The sequence below is a fragment of the Dipodomys spectabilis genome, unplaced genomic scaffold (genome assembly GCF_019054845.1).
Source record: "Dipodomys spectabilis isolate Male_0828 unplaced genomic scaffold, ASM1905484v1 ptg000145l, whole genome shotgun sequence".
Lineage (NCBI taxonomy): Eukaryota > Metazoa > Chordata > Mammalia > Rodentia > Heteromyidae > Dipodomys > Dipodomys spectabilis.
This window is the reverse complement of record NW_024870822.1, coordinates 3,641,320-3,668,716: the sequence shown is the minus strand read 5'-3', so window position 1 is coordinate 3,668,716 and position 27,397 is coordinate 3,641,320. Positions and strand designations below refer to the sequence as shown.

The following is a 27,397-nucleotide window of genomic DNA, read 5'->3' as shown; positions in this document are numbered from 1 at the left end:
GAAAATAAAGAGGAAGAGAATAACCAGGGAATGCTGCTCAGGTAGAGAACCTTCTCTGAAAATAAAACATGTAAATCCAAGGCACTGACCCATGGCAGGAGTTGAAACCTTGGCTTTTATTCCACATGTGAAGTGCCATTAATAGTGTTTCATTGTTTTTCTCTCCTAATGAGGGATGGCTTAAGGCTTAGAGGAAATAAAATTTGACTTTCACTAGCAGTTTCTTTTACAGTATTAAAAAAAAATATTCCCTGCTCTTTTAAATATTCACTTGCTATCTACCAGGCCCCATGCATTTTACCAGTGTTTTTTATTTAGTAATTTAATAACCTAAGAAAGCTAAGTTTATTATCACCCTTCTTACTGTAGTCAGATGTACATTTAGAACCCAGAGAAATTAAGTCACTTGTCTATGGCCATACCACTCACTCTCAGTGGTTAGAATCTGAATCCAGATGTATCCGGTACCATCAACCCTCAGATTGTACTGCCTCCTTTCCTGACATCTTAACTCATCTGGTTTTCCTTTTCCTTTGTAGTGGTGCCAGTGAAGAAGAGGACACATGAAGACTCATTGCTCCCTGTGGAAAATCATCCCTCCCCTGTGTGTGTGTGACAGCGTGTATGTAACAGCTTCTGATGTCTGTGAAAGCTGCCCAGCAACAAACGTCCTTTTACCGGATATGTTCCCAGATCCACAGCAGGCACACATCTCTCCAAGGAACAGCGAGTTTATGCTTACTGACTGTGTGCTGCTCATTCTCTTGTTATGGTAGGTCAAGGAAAGAGTCCCTTTGATCAACCTGGAGCAATTAAGAAGGGTTCTTCAAGGAACCTCTCAGTGGCTGCTTTGCACTTACTCAGGAAAGCCAGCCCCAGTAATACTGTGTAAGTCAACAGTATCACTTCATTAGGAAGGATCTGGAATAATCTTGAAAGAAAGAGGAGGTTTTTTTGCCTACCTGCAAACAAAAACCCTATTTTGTTTATATCGAAGCATGAAACAAATGAGGGCAAATGACTCATGTTGACAGTCTTTCATAGTCCGGTTCTACAAGGTCATGCTATGAATTAGGATGAGTGACTTGAAAATGGGGTTGGAGAAAGAGTTAAAAGCTAGAAAGATACAGATATTTTTAGTATGTGAGGTTATCCAGGACTTTAGATTCATAATTCAGTGATGTGGAAATGAAAAAAAAATGATTGAAGAGCTAGAAAGGAAATGACCTTGAAGAGGTGGGGACAGGAGAAGAGGACCAAAGAAAGCTGATTAAAAGTTGAAATCAGAATACTTCTGACTTCAAATTGCTTGAGTTTCAAAAATATTCATTTAAGACAAGTTATTTGGGTGAATTCTGTAGGTTTTATGGGCTTGTCACATCACAAAAGGCTGGAATGTATATATTTATTGCCAGATGTAGGTTTTGCCAATTCCACCCCCAGGTTAGCTTAATATGGCTTACATGCAGTATAATGGATGTCTCACCACTCTGTGGCAAACTTGCTCAGTTCAGTACCAGCTCCCAGCAGAGTCTCTCATTTTATGATGACTGGAATCTTTACTTGGCACTACCCACCCACAGACCTTCAGATCATCTCTCATACCCTAGCTCTCCCATCTTTAAGTAACAGGAAGGGAGACACTCTGGAGCTGGATTTCCTGGCATTGCCCCACTCCCAAATCACAATTCCTTACAACTAAGCCTTTTAGCCCTGAAGGAAGCAGCAGATGTGACAGGAGAATACAGAGCTAAGTTCACAACACACATCTTCCTGTCAACATCAGTTTCTCCTGACAAGTGGTTTGAAGTCAGGTGATAACCTTATTTTTATATAAAACAGCTATGTTATGGACTAGAATATTCGTACATATATACTATTAAGATAAAATGAAAAATTTGGAAAGCAGCTTTTGCTTGAAAGTATGTGATGTGTTCCCTCGCTTCTGAGGAATACAGGAACTACATCCAGGCAGCCTTGGAGTTGCTGGTAACCAAGGGTCTAGACTTCTAGTGCCTCTGAAGCAGAACCCAGTAGCTTGCTTTGAGGAGAATACCTCTCTCTTCCTGTGTGCCCGCCGCTTGCTTGCCTTTGACTTGTGTACTTATCACAAAGCTTTAGGGCCAGCTGGTATGTGTGCATGCAGGATAGGTCTGAGGCAGAAACAACACATGCTTTATGTAGGAGTGCTGCTTAGATCATTGTTCAAATCTGTGCATGCTATGGAATGACATTCCGTTGATCTGGAAAGCATATGCTTCTAGGTTATTCTAGGTTAGTATTACCTAGCTCACTACACATATAGAGATATTGTAACAGAGAAGAGCTTGAGCTGCTGAAAAGAAAAATGCTTTTATTTTTATCTAGTGTCCAACAAAGGCTGAGATAGTTTTGGTGCTTTATCTATCTGTCCACAAAAGCTGGAGACACAAGTTAAAAACCTCCAACTATATCCTACCCTAAAAGAAGGACCAACAGCCACTCTTGAGAGTTTAGGCTATCAGAAGAATGAAAAGACTTTAGTATTTGGAAGTTCATGTTGTCTTTCCCCCATAATCATTGTTTAATCTCCAAATGGTAACCTTGTATTAACAATGAACAGATCATTGACTCTCCATACTTGATCATCTGTTATTACTTTAAGTCAGTGTTTAGAAAATCCAAGCATTTATGTGCTAGATATAAACAAAAGTATAAAAATATGTGCCAACCTGTCTCAATAAATTATCTAATGTCTGTAATCCTCAAGGAAAGCACTTTTGCTTTAGCTAGAAAGGGTTTCAGATTTGCCTTGTGGGCTCCTGCTGTCTTCAGCACCTGATAAAACTTTAACCAGGGAAGCATTAAACACCACACAGCAGCTTCTGCCCAGGCTCCAAAGTTCCTGCTGGCAGCATTTGTCAGTGTAAGAACTAGGAAGCTTCCTGCAGTGGGACTAGCTTCCCGCCAGAACTTGAGCATGCTGCTTGGCCTTAAGCCCCAACACAATGAGGCTTCCCTCCAGCCAGGTCAGTGAGTTAGAGTACTTAGAGTTGTGTGCTCACTGGTCATAGGCAGCAGGGTTTGCAGAAATCACTAGGGGAAAGTCATTAAGAATTACAGGTAATGAATGTCCCCAGAATGAATCGGGTACTTACAGGAATACCTGGTTCACTTCCGAATGTGGGTTTCTCCATGCTCAGAGAGACTTGTTCTTTGATATAATATCACTAAATTTGGAGCAATCCTAAAAAGCACTTGAAGTCTTAGCTCTGACAGCCCAGGGAGACAATAACCTGTATCGAGGACTGCATGTGAGCCCAGGCCCTGTGTTACCCTCCATTTCTTAGGTGATAAAACAATGCAGGAAGGAAATTACCTGTCTTGAGTTGCCCAGCTAGGAAAGACTAGAGCCAGTGTGGATAGTCCTTTGTCCCACGACAGAGTCCAATTAAAATATGGAGAACAAGAAAAGCTCAGATTTCCCCCACTGTCAATTCTTTTTCAAGAGGACATTTTGTGGCTATAGTTTGGGCTCCAGAATACATCCAAGATTGCCTTGGTCCTCAGCTTTAGCAAATGCTTAAAATAGATCTGGGGCCTGCCTGCCCGAGTTGGGGAACCTTTGTCCTTAGTGCCAACTTCCATGAATTAGCTTCTTCATGGCCTTCGTAGTGTAGAACTTTTCAGAAATTTCAGTATAAATAAAGGTGTTCTGCTCTATTATTTTAAACTTTTCTGCTGTTTCATTTTTGTGGAAACGGAAATTTCATGTTTTAGTAAACCTAGCCACAAGATCTATGTTCTGTGAGGGTGTGCCAATTCAGAGTCTTGTGAACCTGGACTCCCCTACTAATATGTGTGCACGTGCATATGTCTGTACGTACACCTATATGTGAAATGACAGACGTGATGTGTAGCAATATGCATATATGCACACATGTACACACTCACCAACTGTTTAAGTACAAGAAACAAAGCAGCCCCTCCTTACCTTGCAGAGGGTTCTTCCAATCTGATTGCCACTAAATAATTAGAGGCTAGGTGTTTACTTTAAAGAAGAGTAACTCAGTGGTTATCAGCTCCTGAAGCAACAAGCAAGGTGACAGCCATGAAGGAAATTGCACTCTGGCCCTCTTCTCAGATGGCAAGTCACATGGAAAATTTGGGTGCCCAGCCATTTTTATGACATTTGGGCCCTCCAAGTGAGCTCGAGGGTACACCTCTAGAATTCACAATCTGTAGTAATGGCAGCAAGTCCTCCCCCACCTAGAAAATACCCTCCTGCTGATTCCTAACATTTTACCCTCACATAATAGCTCTTCAGTGTGTACTTTTCTGTAAGAAAATATGTTCTGTGTTTTCCGTGTGCTGAACGTATTCAGATTTTTCTGTTTAAAAACTAAAATCTCATTACAGATAAAGTCCAGCCCTTCCCTGTGAGAAAAAGCCCATAGGGAAAAGTCTACATCTCACTGATCTGCCTTTTCTGAAGCTCCCAACTCTAGTCCATTCCAAAAGCCACAGACCTGGGCAGTTTGTGGTTAAAAAAAAAAAAAAAAAAAAAAGATCATTTAGAATACTGGGCACCTGCCTGCTAAGACAGAAACAGAGCATACCAGAAAGAGCAGGAAAGTGAAGATAAACAAAGACATTTGTGTATACACTGGTGCTAAAAGCACCAGTGAGCCCAGGCTGGGCTTAGTAAGACCTCGAGGGGACAGCAGATTTATACTTGATGGGAGTTAAACTTGACCAGTCTTCTTACAGTGACAGAGCACACTGCATGAGTGGATAGAACCAACCCATCCATTGTCTTCTGCATCGTCACATTCCCTCCTTAGTCATTTCCCCTTCCTCTCTTTATACCAGACTAGGGAACACTCAATCTTTCAAGGGAATTACACGTTTGAGTTAATGTTTCAGGTTATCATTTTCATACTGTAAATTATTTTGTAAGAGATTTACTGCATATCCCAGGATGTTCGGACTTGGCTCCCCTGTATATTTGGAAATCAATAAACTATTACTGGAAATACCATTTGTCTCTCTGAGTTGTGCACCAAGGACCCTCTAGGTGTAAATATTCATGACGACCTGCATACTTAGCTGTGGTAATGCTGGAGATGGGATTGTTTGGATTATTAGGTATAGGAACCTAATTTACTCCTGACTTCTCCAGAGTGCTTTAGGAAATCTCTGGCAGAAGGCAGATTAAAGTCCACTATTATCTATACACATTTTTTCTCTTCCATATAGAACTAGTCTTGCCTAGATTACATTTGTGAGTGGAGTAGATTATAATGTGAAGACTATCTGGTCCAGCATGATGTTTAAAATAACAGTTGAAACTTTATAACTTTAGGAGAAAAATCAATTTCTAATCTTCACCCTACTTTTTCAGGGGAAAACAAGTCTGTTTAGTACAGTTAAGTCACAAAAATCATCTTTGTGGAACTTTAGAAGTACATATTTTCATATAATTGATGAAGAATGGAACCAAATTGTAAGTAACTAGGTTTCGAGTATTAGGGCCAGGTTTCATGGAACCAAGAGCCATTTTCCCACAGACCTTCAGGAGCCAAATGTGAAGATGATCAGACTGTGTGAACTAGAAAGTGCAAGCCCTGCCTAGAAGCATCAGACTGACTGTTTAGAATCCCCAAAGCCACCAGGGGGGTCTGGAAGAGATGTAATTTGTGAAGCCTGCTCTAAATTTTTTTCTATCAAATTTTATCTTCATTGAACCTTTGCAGCTGGAGACTTTAAGGACTTTGAGGAATTTTTCCAAGATGAGTGGAAAAAGTCAGGCCAGTCCAGAAAGCAGACTGCCTTCTATAGCGATCATTAGGCCCCACTTCTTCCTCTTCTTTTGCTGAGGACATTACTTCCACTAGGGACAAGGCATTGTAGCTCTTGGGAGTCTTCAGTGTTTCAGCAAACCACAGTGGGTTTGAAGGCTTCTGCCTTTACTTCCTGGTGTCAGTGCCTCAAAACTGCATCCTTCAGTCCCAGTCCTTGTCATTTTATTACCTTTTCCTCGGAAAGCTACAGCTCTTTTTTTTTTTTTTTAATTGATCTTTTTCTTGGTCCAACTTAACACATGGTCTCATTTCCTTTACTCATAAAAAGATAAAATTGCAGCTTGTCTGGAATATCTCCCAGCCTTCACAATGTACCAGAGGAAGGTACACCCAACAGAAAAGCAGGCTAACAGCTCTCAATAGGAGAGGAAGACATCACAGCAAAGAAAACAGAAACAAACAAGTCATTAACAGGCAGTACTGACTTTCACTGCTTATTAAATATTGCTATTTGCAGTTTTTAACAGATTCATTTTTCTTAACAATAATAGCTACCATTTAGTGAGCTATGTCTGGGCTAGGCACTCTCCTGGATGCTTTTCACATCTTATTTAATTCTCATAGCACTAATACCATCATCCCTCATTTTACTGCTTGGGAATCATATTCAGACAATTAAGTGCTATGACCAAGGTACTTTAATAAGCGGAAACTAGGATTTAAACCTAAGTCTACAATTTCTGTTTATCTCTCCTAGCCATGCTGATCCTACCTTGTACTGAACTGGCATCTCTCCCCAACCCAAGCAGTATGTCCTTGGAACAGATGAGTACAGTACACAGTGAAGGAAGGAAAGCTAAAGATAGCAATGAAATCCTCATCTAGCCTGGAACTGTACTTACAGAAGAGAACTATTTGACTTGCTTTACCATCTTTATTCCAAGGCCATAAATAATGTGGCTTCTTTTGCTATGGTCTTAGAATTTCAAGTTAGCCAGCTTTGACACTTGAGACCAATTTAATTAAACATCTTCAAGGTAGCTCCCACAACTGGACATTGGTGATAGCTTCTTATTCCTAAAAAGGGATGGCAAATAAAGCTACTTTAAAGTCCCTTGTTAGGTTAACTGTGATGGCCACCATACACCATTTGCTACCATATACCAAATGGTTCCCAACCTTCAAGCCATTTTAGAATTCAGTAGCAGCTCATCTTCCTAGTGTTCAGCCATCTAAATGCTTCACATGTCTATATTTCCTAAACCTAAAATCCAAATAAATGTTTCGATAATGAGTAGTTGAATAGAACTAGAAAAAGCTAAGCAGGAGTTTGACCCACTCAAAAATGTCTGAAAAGTAGGAAGCAATCAAGCCCTCTGTCCAGTTGAAATAAACACTGTAAAGCAAACAGGTAAGACACAGGCTGCCCATCAATTAATCAGATACCTATCATATTCTTTACACACAATTTTTGAATGTTTCATTATCTGGTTTCCAAACCTACAGCATATTAAAAGTAAGGGAAACTGGCTGCTGGTGGCTCATGCCTGAAATCCTAACTACTTGAGAGGCTGAGATCTGAGAATTGAGGTTCAAACCCTGTACAGAAAGTCCATGAGACTTAACTCCAATTAACCATCAGAAAAATGGAGTGACACTGTGGCTAAGGTTGTAGAGTGCTAGCCTTGCGTGACAAGGACAGCTCCCAGGCACTGAGTTCAAGCCCCACAACAGGAAAAAAAAAAAAAAAACGGAAATAGACTTCCAGAGAAAGTAGTCAAGGAAGAAAAAGGTATGGCAACAAAGATGACAAAAATATTGAGTGGGAGCTGAGCCAGTGGTTCATGCCTATAATCCCAACTATTCAAGAAGCCAACATGCCTGTAATCCTAGCTATTCAGGAGGCTAAGATCTGAGGATCACAGTTCAAAGCCAGCCCAGGCAGAAAGTGTGAGACGCTTACCATCAATAAATGACCAGAAAACTGGAAGTGGTGCTGTGGCTCAGATGGTAAGAGTGTTTGCCTTGAGCTGAAGAGATTGAGAGACAGTGCCCAGGTCCAGAGTTCAAGCCCCATGACAGACAAAAAAAAAATAAAAGGCTGATATCTGAGGATTGAGATTTGAATTCAATCCAGGAAGGAAAGCGCAAGAAGCTCTTATCTCAGTTAACCAGGTAAAAGCTAAAAGTAGAGTTGTGGCTCAAGTGGTAGAGCTCCAGTCTTGAATGAAAAAGCTAAGTGACAGCACCTAAGCCCTAAGTTCACCTAAGCCCTAGAACCACCACAGAAACACACACACACACACACACACACACACACACACACACACACACACACACACACACACACACACACACACACACACACACACACACACAACAGTTTAGTGGACAAAAGAGCTCCAAAAGTCCTGTTTTATTGGGACATTTAATTCCAAAATAGCATTGCTGTATCTTAGGACAACGTAATTATATCCGAAATAATGACTCAGCCACCACACATACAAATTATTCTCAGAAGAAGGCAACCATTTGTATAATAAGCATTTCAGAAATGTTCATAAGTGGTAAAAAGCAAAGCAAAACAAAACCTCTTAGGGATTAAAAGAAATAAATCTTTGACAATCCAGAACATTTAGCTAAACAATATATGAACCTCCCCAAGCTAAGGTTTTATTGTTCCATGAACCTCTTGTGCTTAGAGAGTTTTTTTTCAAGTTATAAGTGACTTTCATGCTACAGTGCTTTGCATATAATGGCATGAACAATGGAAGTGCCAAGTTTTCAGTGTGATGAATAAAACTAATAACCAGAATACAGGTCAAATTCTGTGACAACAAATACAGCTACTATAAAAGCCATTTTAAGCATCTCTATTATCTCTAAGCCCTTGTCGATTGCCCATTTATTTTAGGCAATAGTTATTACAACAAAATTGGCATATAATAAAAAGAACTGGCCCCTCACAAGAAGTTGGGTGTGACACAATTTAACCTGTAATAATAGATTCTCACTTGTATTTCTCCAGCTCTTTGCTGGAAAAGGAATATATCTTAGGTTGACACAATAGCAGCCTAGAAAACTGGTGGGCAATTTGTTGCTAGGAAAAGGAAGAATTCAATGAAGCAAAACAAACATGAACTTGTGTGGCGATCTCTCCCTAGGAAATGTGGTTTAGGGCCACTTTTGAGCTTAATCTATGTTAGAGCCATCAACCTAAGACGGCTTACTTCGAATAGTGATGTAATGTGCATGTCAAGCCCTAAATGAAGATGTGATTTCTCACAGTTCATTGAATGTTTTATGATAAACCTGGCCCTAATATGATTACCCTAAAACTAAAATAAAACCCAGAGACACATGACTACAGCTAGCTTTCTCCCATGATGTACTGTTTCCAATGCTGTATGATTCTAAAAGCACACATCACACCAGTTATTCTAGAAATAGTCTACTAGTTGCATACTTGTATACAGACAAGGATTTTTTTTCCTATGCCTATCCTTTTGCTAATAGTGGTGATGAATTTTGCCATTTGCAAATATATCAATATCAATCTAACCATTTTCCCTTCTTTCTTAGTCTGCATACATTATTTTTACAAGAGCCCACTTTCCTCATGTGTACAAATTCATCTCAGTTAATTTTCACTCATTACCTTTTTGTTATCTTTAAGTAGTTGTACAAAGGGGTTCCTATTCAACATGTCAGTTTATAATGCATTTTGTTCATTATTCTCCCCCATCCCTCCCAACACTAATCTTCCCATCCAGTCTTCACATCTTAATTTTTTTTTTTTTACTTCATTGCAACCAACATTTTGTAACACCTACAATAACAGAAGTGGTTAAATCCCAATTCATTTCAAAACAGTACGATCAGCAATAGGAAAAGGATGGAAAGAGAAGGAATTGGTCCACATTTTGCCAATGATAATGCCTGGCTCAGGCCCCAGATTCACATCATACTCCAAAGAAGTTCATAAATTCTAGACACTGCTCTACCTAGGAAGCAGGAGAGTCTCAGACCTCCCCTTGCGCTGAGTGGGCTGGGGAAGGCATGCTATTACAGGATCTGTTCACCTCTGTTTACTTTCTTCCCTAAGCCAGGACGTAGTAAAACATTTATGTGTCCCAGGCCAGGTGATCAGGTTGAGAAGCAATTGATTGCTTGGCTTGGCTCTTGAAAACATTCAGTCCAAGTATCCAGCTCAAGGGTGGCCGTTGGCTACACACTATTTTTATTAGGACATCTGGAGATTAGAGGTGTTAATTGGGAGTAACTTTCCTGTATTTGGTTTCTTCCCACACATTATACAGCCTTTTGGAACCAAGTAGATGGCTTTATCCTAGGTCCCACAGTCAACTTTTCCCAGAATTATGAGAGAGGAAAAAGACTGCTCTTTTTTTGGGGGGGGAGGGGGGTCCGGTCGTGAGGCCTGAACTCTGGGCCTGGGCGCTGTCCCTCAGCTCTTCAGCTCAAGGCTAGCACTCTAGCACTTAAGCCACAGCGCCACTTCTGGCTTTTTTCTTTTTGCTTATGTGGTGCTGAGGAATCAAACCCAGGGCCTCAGGCGTGCAAGGCAAGTGCTCTACCACTGAGCCATCTTCCCAGCCCAAAGACTGCTCTTAGATTTAGTGGTGGTAGTTGTGGTAAGAGGGCCAAGAGGGTGGTTAAGGGTAAAGATCATAAACATTGATGGTATTTTCCCCTTATAAACTGTATTAGAGCTTGTAAAGTTATAGTCATTCTGTTGTGCTGTAGAAAATTCATACCTATTCCTCCCGTATAATTGTATTTTGGTAACTGTTACCAGGCTTCCCGTACTGTGCCCTTCCTAGCCTCTTGTGCCCACCGCTCTACTCTCTACTTCCATGAGAGATGAACTTGTTGGTTTCTATCTCTGAGGTATTTGTCTTTATTTGGCTTTAATGTTTTTATTTAATACAATTTCTCCCAATTCCATCCATGATAGGCTTTTTTCTTTTAATGGCCAAATAATATTCTGTTGTGTCTATAAACCCAAAATCAAGTTACTACTCATTCCCTACAAATAAGTATAATTGTTAAATAAGTCAATTAAAAGTTAAAAATGATGCTGGGCTACAGGAGTATTTGCCTTGTAATCCCAGCACTCAGGCAAGTAGATTCTGAGTTCAAGAACAACCTAGGCTACATAGTGAAACCCTGTTTCAAAAACTCAAAACCAAAAACAACAATTAAAAATTGAGTATTTTTTACACCATTAAAAAAATTTCTAGCCAGGCGCTAGTAGCTCACACCTGTAATCTAGCTACTCAGGAGGCTGAGATCTGAGGGTCTTTGTTCAAAGCCAGCCCAGGCAGGAAAGTCCATGAGACTTTAATCTCCAATTAACCACCAGAAAACCAGAAGTGGCGCTGTGGCCCAAGTGGTAGAGCACTTGCCTTGAGCTGAAGAGCTCCAGGACAGCGCATAGGCCCAGAGTTCAAGCCCTATGACCAACAAAATAAATAAGTCATTATGATTTGCAAACCAGAGGCTTATGAGCCATTTTCCCAACTATTTTCCCTGGAAGACATTGGTCTGTCTGATTAAATCAAGGCACTCTTCTTGAGAGCATACTTAGCTAAATAATACTTTCCTGTTACTTACTCCAAACAAGATTGCCTGGTAAAGAAAATGAATGGACATGGAAGAATTATGTTAAGTGAAAAAAGTCAGAGGGACAAAGGATGCATGTTTTCTCTTGTATGTGGAAGTCAGATCTAAATTATAAAGATGGAAATAGATACAGGATCATATGCACATGTATACATGAACATTGAAATATGGAATAAGCAGGGAGGATTCCAATGATGGAACTCCTTTGAGTAGCTAACTTACCTTTTAACAAAATGAATACAGTATCAGAAAGATGACATGTATGTTGTTGGGAGCAGTGAGGCCAAGGGGTGGGGAAGACCAATGAAAAGAAAAAGGGTAGGTGAACACAGTCAGAATATCTGATGTACATATGTGAGAAAGGTGGGTTTGGGAGATAGGGGGAGAATGATGGAAGAGGTGACTTTGATCAAGATTCATTGTACTCATAAACTGACATGTTGAATTGAAACCCTTTTGTACAACTACTTACAGATTTTTTTTTTATAAAAATAAAAAAGAGGCTGTGACGGTGGCTCAGTAGTAGAGTGTTTGCCTCACATGCATGAAGCCCTGGGTTCAATTCCTCAGTATCACGTAAACAGAAAAAGCCAGAAGTGGTGCTGTGGCTCAAGTAGTAAGAGTGCCAGCCTTGAGCAAAAAGCAGCTCAGGGGCAGTGCCCAGGATCTGAGTTCAAGCACCAGGACTGATTTAAAAAAATAAACATAAAAAAAGAGCCAGGTGCTGGTAGCGCATGCCTGTAATACTAGCTACTAAGGAGGCTGAGATCTGAGGATCACGGTTTGAAGCCAGCCCAGGCAGAAAAGTCTGTGAGACTCTTATCTCCAATTAACCACCAGAAAACCAGAAATGACACTGTGTCTCAGAAAGTGGTAGAGTGCTAGCCTTGAGCAGAAAAGCTCAGGGACAGTACCCAGGCCCTGAGCTCAAGCCCCACAACCAACTAAATATATAAATAATAAATTTTAAAAACGATTGCCTGTTAAAAACCCTCTCCCTCACCTAGAGTATGAAGGCAAGACACATACAGGAAGAATTAGGTCACTGGAGGTCTGCCATTTCTGAGGTGGTGAGAAAATCCAGGTGGCATGTTTATGCCCCTCTTGATGGCCAAGCCCAGGGCATTCTTTTATATTGTTCTACTGAGGCCCATCAGTGCCCTCAGAGAAGACAATTTCACAATGAATAACTTCCTAATAATCCCTGGAACAGTCCCCTGAGGACGCACAACTGTTGCCTACCCTCCAGCCTGGCACACTGTCAGATGGCAGCCTTGCAAAGCAAATCAGAGGCCTGGCCTAGTTCACAGGCAGGCAGAAGTGATCCAGAGTTCACTGCTCTTCATCCACCCACCTCTGTCCTCCGCGCCTCCACCTTCTCTTCCGTCTCTCCATCTGGAAACCATGAGCCTCATGGATTCCAGGCACAAGTTCTCAGATTTCAGATGCTTAGGAAATTTCTCAGCTTGGGTCATTCTAAGTAAGAGTAAGAGAATTTGATTTAGGAGGGGAAAAAAAAACAGATCCTTCTTTGCAAAAGAGAAAATAAATAAGGTGTGGTGTATATTCATCCCCTCATCAATTTACCTCCCAAACCACACACACTGTTGAACCTCGGGAGAAGTCCTCATATTCCCCCCTGGGAGGCAACAGAATGGAAAAACAAAATCTCTGCTCATAAAAACACACTTTTCTCCCTTGTATGGTATAAACACAACTGGCATCAGATAATGCGATGTAATTGATTTTGCGTGTGTGAGTGGGAGAGCAGAAAGTCCCTAGAGAGTAGACCTAAAAGTAATGGAATGAACTAAAAAGCAAAATTTGGACAACGTTGTTGGGCAATCCTGTTAACATGATGAATCACTTAACCCTCGTGTTGCAGCTCTAGGATGAAAGAGCAATGTGTAGGCTTCTGTCTTTGGAAAATGGAATGAGCCTGCTCTTTGATGCTGCTCTTGATACTATGTTTTAGAAGCAGACAGATTTGGCTCTGCTAATTCTGAAAAATTAAATGAGAAGATCCACAGGACTTAGTATAGTGACTATCACATAATAAGTACTTTAAAATAAGGGCAGCTGTCGGGTGCCAGCAGCTCACACCTGTAATCTTAGCTACTCAGGAGACTGAGATCTGAGGATCGCAGTTTGAAGCCACCCTGGGCAAGAAAAGTCAATGAGACTTTTATCTTCAATTGACTTTCAGAAAACCGGAAGTAGAACTGGGCTCAAAGTGGTAGAGCACTAGCCTTGAGCAGAAAAGCTGAGGGACAGCACCCAGGCCTGAGTTTAGGCCGTAGTACTGACACACTGTATCAGTCATCAAAATGGAGATGTCCTAGGGGCTGGGAAGGTGGCTCAGTGGTAGAGCGCTTGCCTTGCATGCCTGAGGCCCTGGGTTTGATTCCTCAGCACCACATAAACAAAAAGAAAAAAGCCGGAAGTGGCGCTGTGGCTCAAGTGGTAGAGCACTAGCCTTGAGCTGAAGAGCTGAGGTACAGCGCCCAGGCCCAGAGTTCAGGCCCCATGACCGGACCCAAAAAAACAAACAAACAAACAAAAAATGGAGATGTCCTAGGGATATGGTAGAGGGAGGTTGCCCTTAGGTTGTCCCATATTGGCCTACTGTGCTCTGCCTTTACATCTTCCTTCCTGGTCCTCTCTACTACATCACCCAGGCATAGATCAGTTATAACTGCCTCATTATCATACACCTTTTTTTATTCATTCATATCTGCAACTTCTAAGGATGTGTTATAGTAGTACTGCTGACCAAATTACCTGACACAGAGTAGCTGTGGATGCTAGTGGCTCACACCTGTAATCCTAACTGCTCAGGAGGCTGAGATCTGAGAATGACAGTTCAAAGCCAGCCTGGGCAGAAAGGTCTCTGAGATGCTTATCCCTATTTAACCAGAGGGGGGAAAAACCTTCAGAAGTAGCAGAGTGGCTCAAGTGGTAGAGCATCCGCCTTGTGTGAAAAGGCCAAGTATCACCATGAGGCTCTGAGTTCTGGCCCCAGTGCTGGCATACTTGTGGACTTACTTGCTAATATGAAGATCCAGAATTACTCTAGATCTTACATCTGGATTCAGAAAACAAGAAGACAGGTTTAACTCCAGCATCCAAAGCAGACAGCACCACCAGAAGATACCTGCTTTCCCCGGGAAGACAAAGACCAGTGAGAAACATAACTCCCATACCTGCTCTGCACTGATAACCTGTGCAGCCTTCGACAGGCCATGCTCCTAAGATGAGGGGCAGAGTCAGCCAGGTTGGAGGATTCTCCATTCTATTCCAGCTCTGATGTTGTAAGGGCTTAGCAAAGTGAGAAACGGTGGAAGGAATGGAAAGATGCTTCTGGGAGATTCAGTGCTTGCTTTTCCTCTCCATGTGTGGGAATGTACATATGTTCATGTGTCTGTGTCCATGTGTGGGCATACAGGAGTAAGAACAGACAAAGGCATGTACATAAGTGTCTCGGTGCATGTGTATGTGTGCATGTGTTGTGTGCACGTCTACACTGAGGCTGTATCAGGAGAACTAGAGTTACATGTGCACTAACAGGAGACCAGTGTTTCCTCAAATCTCTGCTAGCCATGAATATGCATTGACAAGATGAAGCAGGCTTCCTCCCTCTGCCATAGAGGGGGCTTTTAGAATGTCCTGGTAGCTGGGCACTGGCTACCTGTAATCCTAGCTACTCGGGCTGAGATCTGAGGATCGAGATTCAAAGGAGGATCGTGGTTCAAAGCCAGCCTTGGCAAGAAAGTTCGTGGGACTCTTTTTTTTTTTTTTTTTTGGTCAGTTATTAGGTTGAACTCAGGACCTAGGCTCTGTCTGCTCAAGGATAGCACTCTACCACTTTGAGCCCCAGCTCTACTTTGGGTTTTCTGATGGTTAATTGGAGATAAGAGTCTCACTGGCTTTCTTACCCATGCTGGCTTTGAACCATGATCCTCAGATCTCAGCTTCCTGAGTAGCTAAGATTACAGGTGTGAGCCAGAAGCCAAGCTTCTAAGAAACTGTTATCACCAGTAAACTACAAAACCAAACCAAAACTGGAAGTGGCTCAAATGGTAGAATGCTATCCTTAAGAAAAAAAAAAAAAGCTCAGGGACAGCATCCAGGCCCTGAGTTCAAGCCCCAGGACTGGCAGGAAGGGGAAAAAAAATGTCCTGGTGCATTGGAGAACTTCAGTGTGACCATTTTCTGTTTCTCATGTTCCAAGGAGCCATTTTAGGAAACGCTGATTTGGAAAAGAGTCCAACTCAGCTTCCATAACTAGTGAGAAAACCGAAGCCCAAGGGGATCTGATGATGTGGCTACTGGGCAACCTGACCTCTGAGCTGGATTTAGCCATTGAGTCCCGGAAGTCTTGTTGAGTGACTCCAGCCCCCCTGTAGTCATTCCAGGAGAACCCCACGCTCTTCCTTGATGCTGGTGGTTAGCATCTGTCTGCTGGGCTGGGGGGTCTATGCAGAGAGCGCTGGTCTCTTGTCTTCTGCTAATGTGGGGGCACAGCTCTGACTGCTCTGCCTCCCTCCCTCCCTCTCTTAACCTCCCCTCTCATTTGCGCTCACCCTCCTTTCTCATGTCCCCTTCCCCCTGCCTCCTGGTTGTCTTTTCCAAGCTACGCTCTGCGGTGACCTACTCCTGCTGTGGCAAATGAAGGCAGTTGCTGGCTGTTGGCTGGAGATCCTGACCCAGTGGGACCCTGGGAAGGTCTTCTACCTTGGCAGGCCTCTTCCCAATTAGGAGTGACATCCATTTTCTGGACAAGGAAACTGAGGTCTAAGGTCATGGAAGATGGGAGTTGGTGTTTTCCTCCAAGAGAGCTAGCTGACTACAAGCCTTCTTGGGCGCCTTCTCTGGCACACATTAGCCTTGACACAAAGCCCTTGGAGGTGGGGAAGTCAGTGCGTAAGCAGCAGCATGCGGGTGGGGGGCACGGGTGGGAAACAGACAGACACACCAGAAAGAATGTTGACTTGGAACCCCTCCAGACTGCAATTCTTTCAACATTAGGTCGGCATGTATTTAAAGGAGAGGGTAGCGGTAGGGGGAAGGTCATTAGAGCTGTGCCCCTGCCGGCATACCACACTCAGAAACAAAAGACCCCTTTTTAGAAGACCATTTATGACCATCTGTTGTTATTCTAGCTTCTCCTTCTAAATGGCTTTCTAAATACTTCTTTGCAAGGAAGGCCACACAATGTCGATCCTGGAAGGCATTCCCGGAAGTCATTTCTACCACCTCCTGCCAGCTCTTCCCAACCCTAACATGTCATGTGCCATGTGCGTGGGTGCGTCAGGCTGGTGATTTAGTGAGGATCCCACTCCTCCTGTAGAAAGTGTGGGTGACACCCAGATCACAGCACTCCCCATGTGGTCCTGGGCTGTCTGGCTCAGAGGTCATGCCCTTCCAAGCAAGGAGAGACAGGAGTGGTATTTTCTTAGGAGATTATGAGACCCACTGGAATGTCACAGAAGGATTTAGCGGCGATAAGGAATAAATATCCCCATTTGCTAAGACAGCTGTCTTTCCTCCTGCCTCCTCCCTCTCACCCCTTCCTCAGCTTCCTCCTGTCCTTTCTTTCCCAGAGACAAAGAGCACCAACCAAAGCAGACAGTACACACGCCTGGCAGAGCTATTGCCTGAGTGGGGCCCAATTCTCACTGTGAGGTTTCACCTACCAAAAAAAAAACCCTGGTTCTTAGAGATGGATGTCAAGTGTGGCCTGGAATTAGGTCAACCTACCATCCATCTCATGGGATGGACATAACAGAACACCAAGATGAACTGTTCATTGGATTAGAAAAAATTATTGCAACCAATTGTTCAGCAGAGGTTAAATAAACGAGGTTGATTGGGCTATGCATTTCAAAGAGAGGTTACATAAGCTGTGTACTGGTGGCACAAGCCTGTAATCCTTGCTATTCAGGAGGCTGAGAACTGAGGATCAATGTTTGAAAGCCAGCCTGGGCAAGGAAGTCTATGAGACTTATCTCCAATTAACCACCAGAAAACTGGAAACAGCACTGAGGTCAAAGTGGTAAAGCACTAGCCTTGAGTGAAAAAGCTCAGGCCCTGAGTTCAAGCCCCATGACCAAATAAATAAATAAGAGGTTGCATAGACACAGCTGAAGAAAAGTCCTTTTATGATCTTGAACTTGGGCCTTTATATCAGAAGTAAACTCAAATATTTGTTGATGAAGACTGAAGACGATGATATTTCCAAAAGGAAGCTTCTAATTGGCTTCTTTTTTCTGAGAGGAATGGCCAGCTCCACACACCAGGCCCTGGGTTGTCAAACTAATCTCAAAATAGAACTGGAATCACTTTGAATGACATAATGGCAGCATAGATTCTGAATCAATCTGCTGGGGTCTGTTACTTTAAGCAAGTAGCATGCAGGCTCTGTGCTCCATTCTCTCATCTCTAACATGAGAATAATAAAACTTTCATTGGGTGCCAGTGGTTCATGCCTGTGATCCTAGCTACTCAGGAAACTGATATCTGAGGATCATGGTTCAAAGCCTGCCCAAGCAAAAACAAATAAAGAAAAAAATCCATGAGACTCTTACCTTCAATTAGCTACAAAAAATAGTTGGAACTGGAGCTGTGGCTCAAGTGGCAGAGCACTTCACCTGGACAACTTTCAACCTTGAATTGATGAAAGCAAATGTAATAATGCTAAGCACATGGTAAGGCCTCAAAAGAACAAAGTACTCACAGGCATAAGTAGTTCACATCTTTAAAGCTAGGTACTCAAGAGGCTGAGATCTGAAGATCCTCATTAGTTTGAAGCTTTCCCTGGGCAGAAACATTCATGAGACACTAACACCAAAAGGCTGCAAATAGAGCTCTGGTTCAAGTAGTAGAGTACCAGTCTTAAGCAACAAAGCTCAAGGACAGCACCCAAGGTCCAAATTCAAGTACTGGCACAAAAAATACAATCCTTATTACCAATATTTACATTATTATAAATCGACAGTGTCAAAATACTATTTCACAGGGAAATTTGGTGATATCCAATACCACTTTTAGAAATCTTTTTAAAAATTATCTTTCAGTAGTTGTACAAAGGAGTTGGCATTTAACAAAGCAGTTTGTGAATACGATATATCTTGATCAATGTAAGAAGACAAATGGATCCGCTTTTGCTTATGAACACTCATGAAGCATTGCTTTTAAGGACAAAAGTGTGATAAAGACCTAAATATGCATCCACAGGGGAGCTTGCTATGCATCTTAATAGTCCATCCATGTGGATTTTTTCTGGTGTCAAGAATCACTAATGAAAGGCTAGGGGAGGAGCTTCTCATTGCAAGCTCAGCCCAGCCAGCATTGCTTCTGAGAATCATTAGGCTTCTGCCTTTACATCAGCAATCGCAGTGTTCCTTCCTGCAATCACACAACATTCTCTTGGATGCTAATGAGAGGATGATTTTTTGTTTTCCTGGGAAAAGTGGATTTGTATCACTCAGGCCAAACGCAAGAGGCACAAGCCCTGAGGAAGAAGAGGTCAGGGAGCTTGGTTGAAAGATATTCTAATACCAGGAATGGCACCATCTTCTTACTGTGTACTTTAAGCCATAGAACCAGTGGGATGGGCCAAATGAATTAAGACCCTGACTTTTGGGTCTTAGCCTGAGCAGCCATCTTCAGTGTTTTCTATATGAGAGACAGAAGAAAAGGTCATCTGCTGGGCCATGCTAAAGCTATTCCTCATTAATCCCCAACCCCAACCTTTGATCTTCTCCCTGGGGTTTGTTTGCCCATTCCTTCCTGTCAAAAACACTAGCTTTGGAGTGGGGCTGGTTCCTCTGTCACTGTTTAACCTCATTCCTGTTACTTCTGACTGATACCAACCAGAAGCCCTCAAGAGCCCAGTTTCCTAAAGAAGTCGTTGCTTTCTTCTGAGGATATCATGTATGTTCCTTCTTGCTATTCCTTGTCTGGCCTGTGCGTCCTCCCCCACCCCCACCCCCCACCCCCGAATCCTAAGTTGTCTTATTGGGGCAGACCCTATTTTAGTTCCATTTTATGAAAAGAGAGTACAGTCTGCAAGAAGGGAAAAGAAGATGTGGCTCACAAACTCTTCCTGTTTTTACAGTAATCCCTTTAAAATAGCCTGGAGCACAATACTTGCCCTCCATCCTTCCTTGTCCCTCCTTGCATTTGAGAGGTAATGCTGGGGAGAAAGGCTCTACGCCCCCTAGAGGTTAAAGTATACAATTTGCAATGACTATAAAAGCATGTTGGAAAAATGAAGTGCTACACTACAAGCTATTTGCAATGAGTGAAGCTTGTGGGGACAGGCCGAGCTGAGCCCTCTCTGCACTGATCAGAGATTGTGATCACCAGTTCTCCCTTAAGAACCATTTCTATCATAAGTCATGTCCAACCTTCTTGATCTCATTTCTGTAACTATTCACAGGGGGAGGAAATCCTGACTCCCTGACATCTGAGTTCTTTCCTTAGCCAATTCCTTCATTAGTAAAGTGCTCCTCTCCCCCCATGCAGTACCAGATGAGGCCAGCAGGGGTCTGACATTAGTTGCTTTTAACTAAAACTGACTGGCACTCCACTGTAATGGCTCTGTGAATGAACTTGAATGAGGAGCTAACAGCCATGGTTGAAAGAGCAGATCTCATAGGTATAAATAATGCATCCATCTTTGTAGTGAAACTATGAACAGCCCAGCCCACAGGGCATCGATTTTCCTTATCCACAATGAAGTGCTTGGTTTAACCCAGTTTTCATGTTTACACAGAAAATACATTCATAAAGAAGGCTGCCCAAGTCCAGGAGATTCGAGTTCAGACTTCTGTCTGAGATGAGACATCAATTTCTGTTTGGTCTCAAAAGAAGATGCCTCAAGAACCAAAGGTGACAGTCCAAAAGCAAATGAAATGTTTTATTGTAAAGAAAAATACATTTTAGTATCTTGGGGTCATTCCACATTAAAATGATGTGCTCAAATCTCATTTGAACATATTTTTTTCTGTGGATGAGTGTTAGTAACAATAATCATTAATGCTCTCCAAGTTTAAAAATATCCATTCACATACATTACCTCATCTGGTAGTGTGTGTGTGTGTGTGTGTGTGTGTGTGTGTGTGTGTGTGTGTGTGTGTGTGTGTACCAGTACCAGGGCTTGACCTCAGGGCTTGGTACATTTGCTCAGCTTTCTTGCTCATATCAGAACAGTCCAGAATTTTACTAGTTCATTGGAAATGGATTCACATGGACTTTTCTGCCCAGGTTAGCTTTGGGAACCTTAATTCTCCAGATTTCAGCCTCATGAGTGGCTAAGATTACAGGTGTTAGCCACTAGCACCTGGCACATCTATTCATTTCTTACAAGGAATAAAATTTTCCTCTCATTTTGTGGCCAAGGAAAGTGCGAGTCAGAAGAATGATGAGAGTTGCCTGAAATTGCACAGCGAGGAGAGGCAGAACTGGCAATTTTCCATGCCAACAAAGCAATTAAAGGACTTCACCATGTGCAAACATTTATATAATGTAGACCCATTATAAATTGTACTTTTGCAGTAATTAGCCTGATTTTACTTATTAGCAACTATTTATATCTTGTTGCCATGCTAGACAGTCATGCTGTCATTACACTAAATTACGAAATGTATGCTTTTCAACAAGTATACATTCTTTTGCACCACATAGCCATGTTCTGTGTTCTGCTCCTCAAAGAAATGGCAGGAACTGTAGGAGCTGGGTGCCCAGTGGCTCACTCCTATAATCCTAGCTACTCAGGAGGCTGAAATCTGAGGATCACAGTTCAAAGGCAGCCCCAGCAGGAACATCCTTGAGACGCTTATCTCTAATTGACCACCAGAAAACTGCAAGTGGTGCTGTGGCTCAAGTGGTAGAGTGCTTGCCTTGAGCTGAAGAGCTCAGGGACAGTGCCCAGGCCCAGAGTTCAAGACCCATGAACCCCTCCCACACACACACACACACAAAGAGATGGCAGGAAGGGGCAATTGTCCAATCTATCTACATTCAACCATTCTGTGTGCAACAGGCTTCCTCAGAGAAACTCAGGCTGTACTCATCATCATAAGAACCTGAAATGCTAGATACTATTACTATTATAGATAAGGAACTGGGCAGAGAGGCTAGCTTGCCCAAATTCACACAACTACACAGTGCTAGAGCTGAGTTATTTTGGTTTTGGTTTTGGTTGGTCATGGCTTGAACTCAGGGCCTGAGGCCCTATCCTTGAGCTTTTCCACTCAAGGCCAATGCTCTATCACTTTGGGCCACGGCACTACTCCTGGTTTTCTGATGGCTAATTGGAGATAAGAGTTAAATGAACTCTCCTGTCCAGGCTAGCTTTGAACTGTGATCCTCAGATCTCAGCCTCCTGCGTAGCTAGGATTATAGGAGTGAGCCACTGGCATCTGGCTCCTAGAGCTGAGATTTGAACCCAGTTAGTCTGGCTCCTACCATGCTCACAGGCATTACAGATACCAGTTGTCATAGATAATGTCACAGAAGACTGTAACTTTTTTTTTATCCAGGACAGTGTGAGAACTAACTGAAAAGGAATATGTTATTATTGGAGAATAAAAGATTCACGTTACAGGCTTAAAAAACATCAACTTCAAGCCAGGCACCTGGTCACACATAACTCTAGCTACTCAGGAGACAGAGTTATAAGGGCCTTAGGTTCAAAGATAGCCCAGGCAGAAAAGCTTATGAGACTTATTTCCAATTAACCAACCAAAGGCCAGAAGTAGAGGAGTGGCTCAAGTGATAGAGTGCCAAGCAAGAGTGCAAGGCCCTATGCCTTACTACACACACACACACACACACACACACACACACACACACACAGAAAAATGGAGTCAAATTCAATGCAGATTCAGAGAGACTTCATAGGCAGTGCTGTAGTTTTGATACCAACCACCTGAACTGCTCCGGTTATCTTAGAATCTTGTGTCATTTCCTCTCCTCCTTTAATTAGAATGTTTAATGGCTCCAGATACAATTAAGGGAAGGCACTTTGAGTGGTCTCAGTCCATAGTATGGACTGAGAGCCTAATGTGTGCCTGCATTTTCCAAATCATCTCTACACCAGTCACTTCAGGTTGACTAAGAAGTGTCTACACTCCCAGCATGCAGGCAACCCCCTTCCTGGAGTTTCTATAACCTGGCCCCACCTCTCAGGTCCAGGGCTGGCCTGATTGGTATGAGGGAAGTTTCACCCTTCTTGACCTGAGTGGTTCAGAAGTAAGCACCGTGAAGACTTCTGGGAAATTTTCTCTCTCTATAAAAAGTCATGATAAGGTTCATCCTCCCTTACCACCACCCCCTCTCTCTTCCAAAATGGAAGCTGCAAAGCCACTTGGGACTGGGGCTGGAGACTAGAGCTTCAAAACAGAGGCAATGCAGCTTCTACCCAAAGTTCTCCAGCTGACATAGGCTCCAGTCCTACCAGCAACCACACTAGGGAAATCTTGCACAAGAAAGACAGATCCCACCCAGCCCCCCTTTCCTGTGTCTAGATTTAGCCATAGACTGTCTGAATTAAGGGATGGAAGGTTCTGGTGGATAATTGAAATTCACAAACACCTCCATCATACTTGACAGCTTTGACCTTCTCTCCTGATTGGGTATTAATAAGTTGGAAATACAAGACACTAAAGTTTAACCCCTTCTCCCTGCCTTAACCCCAACCAAGAGTAGAAAGTAGAATTTATTCAAAAGGCACAGAAAGATTGAACAACTTCAACCACCTTACCTTTACCTCTATTAGCTCCTGATATGTTTTATATCTACATATGTATATACTTATATACAAATATACATATATGTATGTTTTATATGTGTATATATGCATATGTCTTATATATACATATATGCATATTTGATATAGTATAAATGTGCATGTATGTATGCGTGTGTATACACACACACACACACACACACACACACATATACATACTAGGCCTTAAACTCAGCATTTACCAGTCGCTGAACTAGTGCTGAACTGAGGCATGCCTTCAGCTCTGTTTTTTGCTGGTTATTTTGGAAATGGAGTCTCACAGACTTTTCTTTTTTTCTTTTTTTTTTGGAAGGGGGGAGGGGTCTGGTCATGGGGCCTGAACTCTGGGCCTGGGCACTGTCCCTCAGCTCTTCAGCTCAAGGCTAGCACTCTACACTTGAGCCACAGTGCCACTTCCGGCTTTTTTCTTTTTGCTTATGTGGTGCTGAGGAATCGAACCCAGGGCCTCAGGCATGCAAGGCAAGCGCTCTACCACTGAGCCAACTTCCCAGCCCCTCTCACAGACTTTTCTACCCAGACTGGCTTCAGATTTTAGCCTCTTGAGTAGCTAGGATTGGAGGCATGAACCATTATTGCTCAACAGTGGCATTTTGAAACCATTCATGTGTTCGGACAGCTTCACTTGGAAAGACAGTGTCGCTCAATGGTTGGAAGTTCAGGTGCCAGGAAGCAAGCTGACCCAAAGTCAGAGCAGATTCTACCGGGTGTGGACTGGGGAGGTTCCTGAGCCTCTCAGAACACCAGTTCCCTCATCTATTAAACTTGCCTTGCCAGGGTTTGCAGGGCAGTCACAGGTGAAATGATTCTCCATCTCTTTGGACCTGCACAAGCTCTCACCAGCCCTCTTCCTGCTGGATCTCACCCTGCAAGATGGACGCCATCACCTCTGCTCTGGTCTGCCCACTCCTGGGAAGGAAACAGTGCAATGACCTTGTTCCTATATTCAACCTCCTCTTTCCTCTTGACACACTGCAGGGACCTCAGGGGGCTCACTGTCTCACTGCGGGCACTGGGGAGGAGCAGTGGAGCAGTGCAGCCTTCAGAGACAATTTGGAGAGTTTGGATTCCAATTCCAAGTACTCAGAGTACAAGCCCTGTTTATATCAATGGAAGTCCTTAGGCCAGGGCACAGCATGACCTCTGCTCATGCTTACTCTACTCCTTCATAGCCCACCATCCTGTCTGTACCACAGGAACTGAGGCAGTTTCTGAAATCATATTTGGCCTGGTGTCAGTGGCTCACGCCTGTAATCCTAGCTACTCAGGGGGCTGAGATCTGAGGATCAATCACAGTTCAAAGACAACCACGGGCAGAAAAGTCCATGAGAAAGCTCAGGGACAGCACCCAGGTGCTGAATTCAAGCCCCAGGACTCACACCAAAATGAATAAATAAATGCATATTTTATTTGGTAACTGAATGAAAAAGGGAAGGGCTGGCACATCTTGTCCTAGAGATTCAGCAGATATTTGATGTCGGCTCCAAAGTTCCTGTGGGCCCTAGCACATTCGCAGGCTCACCTGCCCTGCTGCGGGAATCACCTTTTCTCATAGGACGAAGCGAGTCTTGTCATGCCCATGACTCAGGCACCCACTCATGTTTGATCTCTATTAAATCCTGACTTCCCAGGCTGTGGAGACCCAAGGATCAAGGAGGCTGGAAGGGTTGAAGGGTTAAAGGCGCTGGAAGAGCAGGTGTGGGCTGGAGGTGAGGGCAGGTGAATGGAAACCGAACAGCTGTTTCTATTTAATGAGAGCAAGTTCATTGTTTCACCTAAGAGCACAACAGCAGCACTAATGAGCCTGAAAATCAATCCTTGTTGCTGGGCTGGGGGTTGGACAGGTCAGCTGCACCCTGCACTCTGCACCCTGGGGGGAGCTTTCCAGTCTCTATTCCAGGTCAGCATTGGTGGGAGAAGACAAACCATGGGATATTCCTGCTGACCCTTCCCAGGGTGGCTTGCTTAGCACTGGACAGTTTGGAATTTTGAACCCATTTTTCTACGTAGATAGTATCAGTACCTCCCTTTTTCAGGTTAAAAAAAAAAAAGCCCAACAATAACAGCAACAAAAACTCTCCATCATGAAAGTCAAAGCAGTCATCTTCAAACTTTATCTCAGAATCCTATCAGAAAATTGATCCTGAGCAAATACCTCCAAGGTACAAGTATAATTTATTTATAAGCATAGCCATGCATATTGTATTAATATGTTGAGTGTATCATAAAACATGAATGAAAACCTTAAAAAAGAAAAAGACCATACACATAAATAGAAGGATTCAATACGAAGCAGGGTACAGGTGACTTGTGCCTGTAATACTAGCTACTCAGAAGGCTGAGATTTAAGAATGGTGGTTCAAAACCAGCCCAGGCAGGATAACCCATAAAACTCTGATCTTCAATTAACCACCAAAACTCTGGAGATAGATGTGTGGCTCTAGTAGTAGAGTAAAGCACCAGCCTTAAGCACAGAATCTAAGAAACAGCACCCAGACCTGGAGTTCAAGCCCCAGCATTGACACAAGCACAGAAAAGAAGATCTAATACTCCTTTCACTCTAATAGATCATCTTGTACCATTAGTGAAGTGGACATGTTAGAGACCCAAGCCAAATGCCCACTGGGACCAAGCAGGTAACACAGTCAAGTGGAATAGAGTGAGGATAACAGAATGAACTGTCCAGGCAAGACAAGAAATGAGATCTTATTCTCAGCTCAGTGCTGGGGATACAAAAAATGGCACAATGGGGACTGTGGCAAAAAATGAGAGCAAATCTTCCATCTGTCCCTCAGTGTTTGACAATTAATGTATTAGAAAGTAGCCCCAGAATCCCCAACTTCACACTTTTTAAAGGGAAGTCAGATATCTAGATGTTTTTTGTGTGAAATTTTAGGATGTTAAAGTTGTTTTCACAGGCTTTGTTTCTGTTTTTAATCCTTGAGGTCCACGAGTGTTCAAATTAATTTGCAGGTGTCCAAAGGACAGTTAATCCAAAGCACAATAATGAAAAAGGAGACCTCAGCAGCTACAGTCTTGGTTTCCAACCCTGTTGTCTACCTTTAACAAGTGATTCACCCTCTCTGTGCTTTGGTCTTCAGGCCAGTGAAGTGGAAGTGGCAGGTTTCCTGGAGGGTTAGTGGTGATATGTACAAGTCACTTGACACAGGTCCCACACATAGCAGAGGCTCAATGAGACATGTAAAAGACACAGCCCTATCTTTCTCTTTCTGGTTAAGGGTTGAGGGTTTCCCTCAGCTTTCCAGTTTCAACCCAAAACCACAAGTCCTTGGATGTGACATATGAAAAGAATTTCAGGATGCCTTACAGAGAGCGACAGAGAGAGACAGAGAGAGAGAATGTCTCAAGGCAGGTGTCATTGGCTCAAGCCTGTAATCCTAAAATCTGAAAGACTCTTTCTTCCAATTAACCACCAGAAAACCAGAAGTGCAGCTGTGGATCAAAGTAGTAGAACTCTAGCCTTGAGCACAAAAGCTCAGAAACAATATCACCCAGGTCCTAAGTTCAAGCCCCAACAACAACAAAGGGGGGGGGGGGGGAGAATTTCAGCAAGGATTTATTTAGTATATAACGAGGTTAAAGTGGGAAGAAAGAGAAAAACCCTTCTTGTTCCCCATGCAGGAAACTGGAGTTAAAGATTCTAAGTGGCAGTGGTTACCTGCTGCTTTTATTCCCTTTGAGCTGGGGGAATATACTTGGTCCAGGTTCTGACTAGGAGAGGTGGGTGTTACTTAGTATTCTAAAATATGGAGATGTCCCTGGGCCTACCTTAACACAGGAACAATTGGGAGCTTTAGGGCTTCCTTCTTTTGGCTCAGTTCCTCCTCTTAGAGGTCTCTACCCATTCACAGAGAGTTGTCAACGTTTTATCATTTCAAAGGAAAAGGGCAGTTTCAGACAACTAGCTTCTCTTAGGTCTCCTACCCTAGCAACTTAGCATTTAAATGGAGGGAAGCTTAACTGCTTTAGTAGCTGAGATCATAAACTTCACTGCTTCACACTCATGCTGCTGAAAATCCAATTATCTCAGACCCTTGTTCCTTGAGGCAAATCACCCCCCCCCCCCCCAGTGCAGAGATGTCCAAAGTCATCAGTGGCAAACATGGTCAGGCATAAATGCTTGCTGTACACCCAGGAT

General features: G+C 42.9%; 1 protein-coding gene across 1 annotated transcript in view; it reads left to right on the top strand.

The window, feature by feature from the left end:
• Nucleotides 1-5,020, top strand: part of Trim44 (tripartite motif containing 44) — a 97,803-nt gene extending 92,783 nt beyond the window's left edge. The window contains exon 5 of the mRNA XM_042691345.1: nt 540-5,020. Coding sequence (XP_042547279.1) covers nt 540-567 — 28 coding nt within the window. The 3' untranslated portion in view covers nt 568-5,020. The remainder of the gene's footprint in view (nt 1-539) is intronic.
• Nucleotides 5,021-27,397: the final 22,377 nt, after the last annotated feature.